The sequence below is a fragment of the Chelonia mydas genome, chromosome 13 (genome assembly GCF_015237465.2).
Source record: "Chelonia mydas isolate rCheMyd1 chromosome 13, rCheMyd1.pri.v2, whole genome shotgun sequence".
In the NCBI taxonomy this organism is placed as follows: Eukaryota; Metazoa; Chordata; order Testudines; family Cheloniidae; genus Chelonia; species Chelonia mydas.
In genome coordinates, this window is record NC_051253.2 from 24536839 (window position 1) to 24548087 (window position 11249).

At 46.2% G+C, this 11249-nt stretch overlaps 1 protein-coding gene across 4 annotated transcripts; it reads right to left on the minus strand.

Annotated features, from left to right (window-relative positions):
* Window positions 1-4819: 4819 nt before the first annotated feature.
* Window positions 4820-9604, minus strand: LOC122462634. Of its 4 annotated transcripts, none has more exons than XM_043526660.1 (2): window positions 9505-9604; window positions 4820-6304 (listed from the first exon to the last, which is right to left on the minus strand). In XM_043526660.1, exon 2 carries the CDS (start codon window positions 6251-6253, stop codon window positions 5510-5512), a length of 744 nt encoding a protein of 247 aa, XP_043382595.1. In that variant the 5' UTR covers window positions 6254-6304; window positions 9505-9604; the 3' UTR covers window positions 4820-5509. The 4 variants fall into 4 exon arrangements, with proteins under 4 accessions (XP_043382595.1, XP_043382597.1, XP_043382594.1 ...); XM_043526662.1 differs by lacking the exon at window positions 9505-9604 and adding an exon at window positions 8145-8290; XM_043526659.1 differs by lacking the exon at window positions 9505-9604 and adding an exon at window positions 8053-8287.
* Window positions 9605-11249: the final 1645 nt, after the last annotated feature.

Consider the following 11249-nt stretch of genomic DNA (forward strand, 5'->3'; position numbering starts at 1 on the left):
GCTACACATCTCTCTAAGAAAAAAGTGACCATGAAACTGCCAGCATCTAAGCTGTGGATTTCTGCCGTTAGAGGCCAGCCAGTGGTATGTATATGTAAATGGTCTGAACATTTCTGGAAACTTGGACCCACTCAAGTCTGAAACATTCCCTGTTATCTCACAAATATAGTTCATGACACAGCACGCCCCTATAATAGGTATGTACATGTTTCCCATTGGGCAGTCCAAGTGGGCTTGTGGACATCCGCACCTTGCCTTCAGCCCACGCTCCACCGCCATCCTGCACCTGCTTAGTGGAGAGCTGAATCACCTTCCACCAGCAATCTGCCCATCAGGGGATGCTTGCCTAACCCATGGCAGGACAGGAGAGGCAGTGTCAACCAAAACAGCAGCAAGCACAGAGACACCATTAATATCCAGGCCACAGGTACTGCACTTCCTGTCATAACTGTGTGTGAGCCTGCCCATGGGGAAAGGCATGCGCTGACTCCAGTTCTGTAAGCCCCATACCATCGTTAGTCCTAGATGTCGCAGGAGCTAGGGTTGTTCTCCACACTTCCCGTGAAAGGGTGGACACAGGCAAAGGCTTGGGGCTGTGGAAGGTAGTTTGACTAAAGGAATGACACCCGGACTGCCATAGCACAGCCCTGTTCTCCTTTCCAGGCTGTACTTGTTGCATTACCAGTGATTCAGGTCTCTAGTATAGAGGCAAATACACATGGGGGTACTAGTCCCTAACTAAGCCTCCTATGTGCTACAGTAACAAATACATAACGATAATAATAATAATAATACAGCCTTGGTCCTTATCAGGGTTTGGGGCTGTAGCATAGTTTGTGCTTCAGTTACATTGATAAGAGAGGGATCAATCAAAAGAAAAGCGTTATCACAGGATTTTGTATTGGTTCAACTAAATCAATCTAAACCCACAGCTTTACTTAAACTGGTACGATGTTGTGTGTGGAAACCTGCTAGATTTTCAGTTGTCTTGTGGCCAGCTCTTCTGATCCATTAATTTCCCACCGCGAACATAGACAGGACCAAAGAAACTTTGGAAACAACTTTGGCTACAGTTCTTCTGGCAATTGGATTACTGGGACTTTCCACTGAAGGACGCTCAGCAGCAGTAGAGGCTGCAGACACAATACGGCTTTGAATGGTCTGCAATATAATTGCAAAGCTGCTCCACTAGAGAGGGTGCTCTACCCAGGACTAACCATCCCAAACAATTCAAGGGCGTTTACCAACAAAGGAAACTTTGATAGGCTACAAGAGACATTCTAATGCCTACCTCTAATTCGAAAGAAGTATTATATAGATATAGATAGAGATATATGAAAACAAAGGATATATATGATGTTCTTCTTTAGAATTCGATGTCTGTGTGTCTATATATATTTAATTTAATACAGAATAATTTAATTTAATATAGCATACTTATCCATTAGAACTCAGGGAATAAAGCTCCCACTCAAATGTATAGAGATCAGAATTGTTGTAAAGTAGCTTCTACCAAGCTTTGTTTAATTTAGTGATTTAGCTAACAATCAAGCAGTCTCTTTTAATTTAATGAAATGTCCCCAACTTCAAGCTCATACCAAACAAGTCAGTTAAAAAAAAAAAGTAACTCCCTCATATCAGAAACTGAAATTACATTAAATACTGGAAGAAACAAAAGTGTCTGTTCTGGAAATGAAAAATTCCTGCCATTGATGACTGCCCACTCAACTTTCAGTTAAATTGCAGTACAGTATTTTACAAAAGCTTTAAATTTGATTATGTGGAAAGAAGAAGTGCATAGTGCAGCTGCATTTTTCTAATACATTACTGACGAACCTGCCACCACACAATGTATCATTATTATAATCACTACACACAGAAGAATAAATAGAACATAAATCTAGCAAATGCTCTGCATTAGTGCTGCAGTCTTAATATGCTTTCTGAAACCATCAGACAGAGGCAAGTTAAGTTAAAAATAGAACCTCCACACCACTATGAAACAATTATTCTTAGCTTTATGCTCGGCAATTTACTTTGCAATATGCAACGGCACTAATTACTGTGACGTTGTGCGTGTTAGCAAAGCCAATGGGGTACTGCCTAGGACATCTTAGTAGAGCCTGTTTCATATATATACCTTCCAGTCTGTGTGCTAAAATTACATATTGATCCTTTCTAGCTTCTGGTATTTTTACCCTAACCTGTGTAACTAATATATTCCCTTTGTCCAGGTTTCAGTTGAATAGAAAATTTGACTAATGCCATGAATGCAATTATGCAAAAAGGCAAAATTTGCCAGCTTCTGCTGTGATCTAATGACCAGGATCATAGGTGGAATTTCTATGGCTGCTGAGAGTTTAGTGTCTCCCATGGACCTTTTTTGGGGGGGAGGGAAGGCGAAAGTCTTTCATTTAAAGCCAAAATTAAATGTCCAGCCCTCCTCTTTGTGAATGTGAGGTCGTGTGACCTGAGACAGCTGCTCCTGAGCTTCAACCAGACACACTCAGACAATACCGCTGAAAGGTGCTAACCAATGCATTCATCTCTGGAACTTGAGACTGAATTGTAACAAATTCAAATGCCAGCACTGTTAACTGTCACAGCTCATCACAGTAGAGACTTCCGCTGTGGTTGGATGTCCAGGAAGCCCCAGGGGAACCAACCTTAAAATGTTAAGCAAAATTCCAGTATCGCCAATCTCAAATGTTGAAAAAATAATGAGTTCAGTCCCCAAAATGCCATGAGATTTATAAACTAATTAGATAAATAACAATAATTACATGTAGGGTTCTGTTCTTTGCCTTTTGGGAGCATTTGGATCACATTTTCATGCCTTACTAGGCTACCATAAAGGTAGGAAACTTTTTTTTTTTTAAAATGGCAGCTGCGACTCTAACATGATCACTTGATTCCAGGAGTTGGGGATTCAAGTATAACATAAAATATTGCAAAACTCACAGTAAAATGCTGAGAGATGGCAATACTGTGACTTCAGTTCTCCAACCTAAGAAGCCCACGCTTACCTAGCACACGCACAGCCCAGATGCAGGGTGCACAGTGAAAAAAGACTATGCTCAGGAACGGCCCTGGCTAGCTGGCAGTTGCCAGCAACTGGAGTACTTGCCCTAGTCTTACAGCATCTAGACTAGAGCAAGCATGGTTTGTATTGATCACATTGAACCAGGGGTCTCAAACTCAAATGACCATGAGGGCCACATGAGGACTAGTACGTTGGCCCGAGGGCTGCACCACTGACCACCCCCTCCCCACTGCCCCGGCCCCGCCCCCCACTCCACCCCTTCCGTGAGGCCCCACCCCTGCCCCGCCTCTTCCCTGCCCCCATTCCCACCCCTTCCCCAAAATCCCATTGGCCTGGGAGCTTCAGGGGAGGTACCTGGAGGCGCGGCCAGGGGAACACACAGACCCCTGTGCCCCCCCGCCCAGGTTCCGGCCGCTTCCCAGAGCGGCGCGGGGACAGGGCAGGCAGGCAAGGAACCTGCCCTGCCACCAGTGCACGCCGGGCCAGAGCCGCTCTAGGTAAATGCTGGGGGGCAGGGGGTCGCAGAAAATAACCCCGTGGGCTGCGTGTTTGAGACCCATGCATTAAACCCTGATGAGCTCAACTGGTGCAACCCTTGCATGCCTTTATCTTCATAGAGGGGTCAGCACTGATTAAGCAACATGGATTGCTGGCTCCTGCTGGGAGCTAAAGGGTTACTCCTGCATAAAAAAGGCCAAATCCTTGGGTGCTGGCTCTGAGTGCTAGAACAGGCTCAGATACTCTGTATTACTGCAAGAGGAAACAATTAGTGTAACTAAGCCAGGTCATATAAAAGACACAGCTAAGCAAGCTGTAAAATCTGCTCTCAGAGCAAGAGCAATATCCTAAACTCCATGTATGTGTAGGCTGATGCTGGTAAGACCGGGCCTGCTGATACGTTCTGTATCACTGGTACAGAAATACCTGCTCCACTAAAACCCTCCCTTGCACAGACACAGCCCTGGGCTACCCTAGGCTTTTCCCTTGAAATTCCTCTCTGGAGCAACTCCACTGGTAACCCTATTGGAAGCCCTAGTGGAGACAAGCTGCTGCCATTCCAAGCACCATGTCATCTGTCTAGACCCTCCTTTGAGCAGTGTTAGGTGCATCCTGGTTAAAAAGTGAGGAGTGCCCAGTCTACCTGAGTGCTAGCACTGGTGGAATTGCATGGCTGCTAGCAATGGTGGGAAATGTCTAGCGCGGATGGATGCAGCCAAAATCAGAGGCAATGAAAGCATTGGTGAAGTGACAGGCCAGAGAATGGAATGTGGTTGTAAAAGGGTGTACTTTACAAACTAAGGAAACAGGAGCAAATTTTATAAAACCTCCTTAAGCACTTCCAATTGCTCCAGCATCTTTGCATTTCCCATTTCTCTGCCATGTAGGCTATGGTCCTTCAGAGGTATTGCACAAACTCCCTGGGTCTAATAAGCCTCTGAATCAGTACATGGGGCTTTAGCAAGCCTGATGGGGGTTTGTGTGCGTATATGGCACACACTTTGGTGAGTGACAAATTCACCCCAGAAGATCAGCAAACTATCTGGCATCAGACTGTGCAGGGGGTCAGCATAAGATCTATTTAACGCACTGGCAAAATGGATTATGTGACTCATCAGTAAAAAATGGGTCTGATATGGACATGCTTTGTGGATGAGGTTTGCAAGTAGGAAGAGTATGAGGCTTAACAACGGTTCCCAAAAGTTTAGGTCAAATCCAATCAAAAAGAATTTGCACAAAAATCTGAGAACTAATATTATTAAAACTACACACAGGGCATTTACAATGACAAGCTTTTATACAATTCAGGTGAACACATTTCACTGATAATAAAACTAATCTGAATGCTTGAAAGCAGTTTGAACTTCTAATGAACAAGAACAGTTTCAACAAGGACTTTATCATAAAGCCAGAAGGAATGAGACAGTGACACAGTGATCTCGCCTGCAAAACTTGCTCTACTCACATTCATTTGACTCATTTTGATGTCTCTACGGCCTTTTGTTAGGATTGTTTTTTGCCCTTATTACCACAGTATGATTATATTTCTCTCAGCACGCCAGTAACAGTACTAGGAGCTCTGTAGACCTGATTCCTAGTAATTTTTACCTGCACCAAGAAGATACCCAACATTAACATGCAAAAAAACCCTTCAACCATCTAATCTATTGCGACATGTATGCAATGCTTATCACCACTGTCATGAAGGTCTTACCAATATTTGGAAAATATATTTTTGGCAGCACTGTGACAGTTGTCCCCAGTTGTAACTGGGATAAACCTGTGGCCTCCCAAAGATCAAACACATGGAATTTGTACCACACTGAGTGCCTGTTTCTGCCATCATAACTAGGGCACTGTTCCCATTGGAGCCACAGGGAGATTCCCAATGCTGACTGGTTTCCTGGGATTTCCTTTACTCTTCTATAGGAAGGATCCAAACCCCGGGTACTGGGGGGAGCTGTGCTGTTACACATGCCCTGTAGACAGAACCAGGCTTCTGCTCTTCCGGGATCGCATGAGGTTGTTGATCTGGATTTTGATGTTACTGTAGTCTTTGCCTGCCAGCTTTGGCTTCCGTCTCTTTGCTGCTTTGAACGCTGCATTCACCAGATTGGGCGACAGGGCAGCTTTCTGGTGCGTGCCGGACACATTGGCCTTTCCCCGCCACCGCTGGTAATAATCCCGTGGCATCGTGTGTCTGAACACTGCCAGGGCATACTTGGCAATGTCGCCCTTGGCCTCCTCAAACAGTCTCCTGTCCTCCTCGGGGGAGATGCGCAGGAGGGAGCTGTCGGATATGCTGGCTGCTGCAGGAGGGTTATGGGGCGGGGACTGTCCCTCAGGGGTAGATGGAACCTCTCCTGATTCCACAGCCTCAGGGTGTGCAGCTGGCAAGTTGGTTCCAATTCTCCCACAATCCATTGCCCTCATTTCATCCATCTCTGCTAGGGGTACCTGGATCTCCCCCACCTTGGGGATCAGGACAGTGCCTGTGGGGTGGCCAGCCATATCTGGGAGCGGGGCTCGTGCGAGACCAGCCAGTCTGGACTCCATTGTGGACACTTTCTTTGCCAAATCCTGGACACGCTCACCTAGACTCCGATTCTCTCTGGTCACTTGCTGCAGCACCTGGGTCAGGAAGCAGACTGTTGCGTTCCCTCGTGGCAGCGATGGTTTGAAGAAGATGCCTGCGGGTGGTGATTCCTCCATCGTGGGCAAATCCTTCTGGTGGGCTCCACTCTCAGCAATGATTCTTTGCAACTGAAACGCATACAAATAATGTATCAGATTAGCGTGCAGCCCGCATGAAACACTATAGTCTTTCCATACATCCTGTGTTTGGTGTGTTTAGGGTTCTAATAGGGGTGGGGTGGGCGACAGGAACACACAACATCTATTCACCCAAGCCAGTGTCCTGCAAGCACTTACAGCTGTTCTTCACTTGATGCACATGAGCGGTCTCATTGTATGTGCTTGCAGGATTGCGCCACAAGCTGATAAAGGACAGACTCCCATTGCACTACTTGGTTTGCACAGGGGCCACACAGAGGAGTCAATGCTGTGTTAGTCTGTGATTTCGACACCAGCATCGCTGCCTACCACTCGCTCCCTGGTTGCACAAGTACTACTTAAGCTTGGCCTGTACTAGCCAAAGCCCCAGTTTCTAACACAGGGTGTCAATAGAGGGAAGAGCTGAACGCTGTCTGTCTGCGTCTACACTTGCAGTTAAGCTGCATCCAGCACTGGTCTGGCTGCAGACACAGGTATAATTTGTGGCACAGAGCAGCCTTGTAAAGAGGGAGAGATCAAGTATAAGCAGTGTGGAGGGAAAAGGGACAGGTCCTCTGCCTCTTTATAGTTCTAAGAATAGCAACCACAGACTCTCTGAAGAAATCTTGGCCCATTCTCAACACATGCATGCACCTGTACATATTCAGAGCCAGCATAGATTCACCATCATGGCCTGGCCAGGAGTGCAGGGGGTCCTGTGTATGAGCACTCCACCCACTCTCCAGTCGTGGAGGGCTGCTCAGGGGTGTCTGCAGCACAAAAAGGCCAGTGGGAATCCTCGCTGGTTGCTTTGGGTTTTAGTTTTGGAACATATTTTCCTCAAAGGGACATTTCAGTCACTGCTGAATTACACATCAGATGTAAAAACAAACAAACCAAACAACCCTGATAGAATTAAATAGTTTTATGACCCTAATTTAAACAATCTGGGTAAATTAACATGTCTGAATTTTTGCTCATCTGGACAGTGACCGTAGGCTGGTCAATTTCAGTATCTTTAAGTCAATTTCACATCAATAGCATACAGCCCCAATTAATTTCTCCATTCTAACAATGATCCTTTCAAATAAGAAGAATATTTAAATTTAAAAAAAAACTGCATTAATTCACTTAATGTCATGAAAATATTTCTATTTATATCAGCGATTTTTAACCAGAAATTGATACAGACTTCTTTTTTTAAAAAAAATACAAACACCTGTGGGGCCAAATTAAAGATAACCCTAAAAAAATTGAGGGTAGAGTGAGGCATGTCTCTCTCCCCCCAAAAGTGAAAATATTCCATGATGATTTAAAGAATCATTCCCCTGCAACGTTTACAACTCTAATATTGCAACATTTAGCTGGTGTATGAGAACCAGGAGGAAAACTCGCTACTTGTTTTTTTCTGGGCAAGCTAAGAGAAGGGCATACAGGAAACAGCTACAAGGAAACTAGGTTTTAAGTTGTTTAACTGCTCCATAATTAACAGCATAAGATTAACGTATAAGGTGTACTCCAACAATGTGTATTCCAAAGAAAAGTGCATTAAGACAATATTTATAAATACCCCAATAGGCACATCTGATTACAGATAGGAGGGAGTCATTGACAGAATGCCTACAATATCCCATAGGAAGCAGATAGTCTGGTAGAGTAGGACGTAAGGAAATGAAGCTCCAAACTGAATGCATTAGAAAACAGAACTTTCACAGCTGTTTTAAAATAATGTATCTTACAACTTCGAAGGTCCTGTTAGCCACATAACAGCTGCAAATATCTCCTGCAGTTCTTTGCAATCTAAGAGACACTGCAATTTCTGATGCCTTACTCTACATTATGAGGAAAAAGGTCCTGTTGGGGAGTGTAGTGAGGTGACTACCCCACTCCAGCAGAACAGGGGGTTAAAAACAGCCTGGAAGAAGGCTGCAGCTGGGATAAAAGGAGTGAGAGCAGCTGAGGGAGTAGCTGACCACAGGTGTGGCCAGCTCAATCAGGGCCCAGCTGGCCCTGACAAGAGGGCTGGGAGCCAGGAGCTGAAGGAGTCTCACTCTAGTCCTGGAGTGGGAAGGGATAGCTGCCTGGGAGCAAGGTACCTGAAGCAGAGCAATGCTGGGGAAGGGTAAGAGGAGCTGGGAAGCTCCACCCTAGCAACTCCCTAGGCTGCAGGTCTTGTTAAAGGCCTAAAAGAGGTACTAGGGGTGTAGCCTGGGAATAGGTAGAGGTAGCGGTAGCTGGTCCTACCCCCTTGCTAGTGATGAGTGGCCATTACAGACTGCAGTCTGTCCTAGTGAATGGGAGCTAGATGACAACTAGCAGTAGCCACTGAGGCAAGGTGAACACAGGAGGTTGGGAGTTCCCCTGGGTGGGGACTGCTGGGGGCAGAACCCCAGAGTAAGGGACACTGGGGTCTGGGAGGGACACGGGGCCTGAGGCAGGTGAGACACCGGCCAGCAGGAGGCCCTCCAAGGCTGGAGATTGAGCTAATTCCTGAGGCAACCAGCCAGAGGCACTGAAGTGGTGAGTCTGCAATCTGCTACAGGGAGGAATCAATAAATGGGCTGCTTCTGAAGGAGAGCTGTGTGTAGCTTGAAAGCTTGTTTCTTTCACCAACAGAAGCTGGTCCAATAAAATATATTATCTCACCCATCTTGTGTCTCTGAGACCATTCAGTTATGGAGAAAGTAAAGCGTTTTGAAAAGGAATCATTTTAACATGCAGTGAAACCTACCAAAGATCATTTATCCTGCAGTACTGCCCAAAGGCCATAACCAGTTTGGGCCGCATTGTGCAAGGGGCTATATAAATTAATAAAGGACAGTCTCTGCAATAAGAAACAGGCTTTTCTCCGTGCCTCTAGTGGCTGCTTAGGTTATGTTAAGTTATTTAGTTTAGGATTCATCTGCCATTTTCATTTTTAAACAAAGGACACTTTGAATTTGTCCTGCTTGGTTTCAAAAGGCCAGTGAAATTTATTGCTATGACAACCCCAAACCTCCACCATTAGGAAACAAAGTTAAACTAAGTAGAAACAGAAGAGAGGCCTTTGCACTTTGTTCACCTCAGACATCTATACCCCGAAGGCAGACGGTTTCCCCCAGTCCCTTCCCCAAACAAAACTCTAGGAGGGTAAACAATACTGCAGAGAGATGATTACAGCATAGATATTGGAATAAAGAAATTGCTCATACCTTGCTAAACCAGAATAGGAGAGACAGGGACAGCAGCAAGACGAGCAACAGGACTCAAACCTTCTGAGGCCACAGAGGAACTGACCAAGGTAGTTGTGCTTTATACAGGACCAGGCACTCTATGCTCCCATTCTGATGCAATCATGTCATCATTGGCTGGATTTGAATCTTGGGGCAGGGCTTCCAGAAAGCAACCAGCATGTAGAAAGCTAGAGCTTTTACCCTTTGATCTCAGTTCTGATGTGCTTCCTGAGATAAACTGCCATTGACAGGATTTGACTTTCCTGGACAATGGGTTTGGGGGCTGAGTGGCTTGGAAAAGCCACTTTCACTTACATCTCTAATGTAAGGACCCAAACTGTTGTTTTTAGCTGGACACTTTGTGGCTCCCTCAACCCATCCTTGTTTGCTCAATGTGCCACTCTATTTAAAAACCTCCAGCAAGGCCATTGTTCTCTCTGCTTTGCAATCCTTGCACAAAGTGACTGTCCCATTAACCACAGGGTTTGTTAATCACCATTTCTGTGGACGTTCCCAAACTGTATTCAGCCCTGAAGATAAACAAGCAGTGGACATCCTTTGTCTGAGCTTTGTTAAGTTCTTGGAGCAAGGATACGGAGCAAGAGCTTTGGTAACCAGGATATTGCATTGTCAGGGCTCCTTTGAGGAACATTAAACATGGAGTTGTTTTGCTGAGCCTGGAATTTTGCATTCTGAGAACTCAGTTGACATGGGAACAAAGCCCCAGAGTCCACTATTTTCTTATGGGAGTGAACAAACCATTGGTGACCCAAGAGAGTGAGAGAAGCAGCCTGAATCTGAGAGTGGAGGTTACTATGTGGGGATGGTATTTCAATCTGACAGGGATTGGCAGCCCCTGATACTGCGGCCTGGCTCAAACCAGGCTGTCTTGCTGAGTCAGTGAATGGGAAGTTGGAGATGAAGAGCCTGGGGCTCACCTTACTTTATGGGATGGCAGGGGAGCCAGAGTTGGGATGGGAGGCACAGATGTGGGTAAGGGACACAGCCTCCTCCCTGCATGCCCTTCCCCTGCCTGGTATCCCTGGGAATCCCCACAACAGGTTGGGGCTTTTCAGCCCACGTGGGGGCAGGCTGGGAATAGGCAGTTTCCATAGCTTTCTCCCCTCCTAAGACATTGGGCATCTCAGTGCAAAGCTAATCTGGAGCTAACGCTGCTGGGAGCAGCAGACACTCCTCTCCAAGCCTGCCAGCCTGCTCCCAGGAGGGGAATGATGTGGGGTCCAGCAATGGACAGCTGTAGAAGTGGCGCAGGATAAAAGTTGGAAAAAAACCCTGAGGGGTTGGCTCCCTGCAGAAATGTGTCAAGATCTCAGAGGTACCGCAAGGTTTCCAGGCCCTACTCCTGCAGAGGGACCAGTAGAGAAACCCTGCCCCATGCCCAGAAGTGTTCCCTCTGACCTCTTCCCTGAAAGGGAGAGTGCTAGTCCCTGTTCATCCCCTTCACACATCTTCAAAGCCCTCCCCAGTCCAGGGCCCTAGGCCCCGTCTGCCATCAAGGCCATTCTTAACAAAAAAAAAAAAAACAAACTCTTCTTCCCTGTTGCTGACCAGCAGCGAGAATGGCACAAACAATCCCCTACCCATCTGCCAGCAAAGCCATCCCCCGTCCAGACTTCCCAGTCCACCTAGGCCTGCCTCTTAGGCTTCAGTCCTGCAGGAGGAGCTCTAGTGCAGATTTGGAGAATCTCACTAACAGGGCTTCA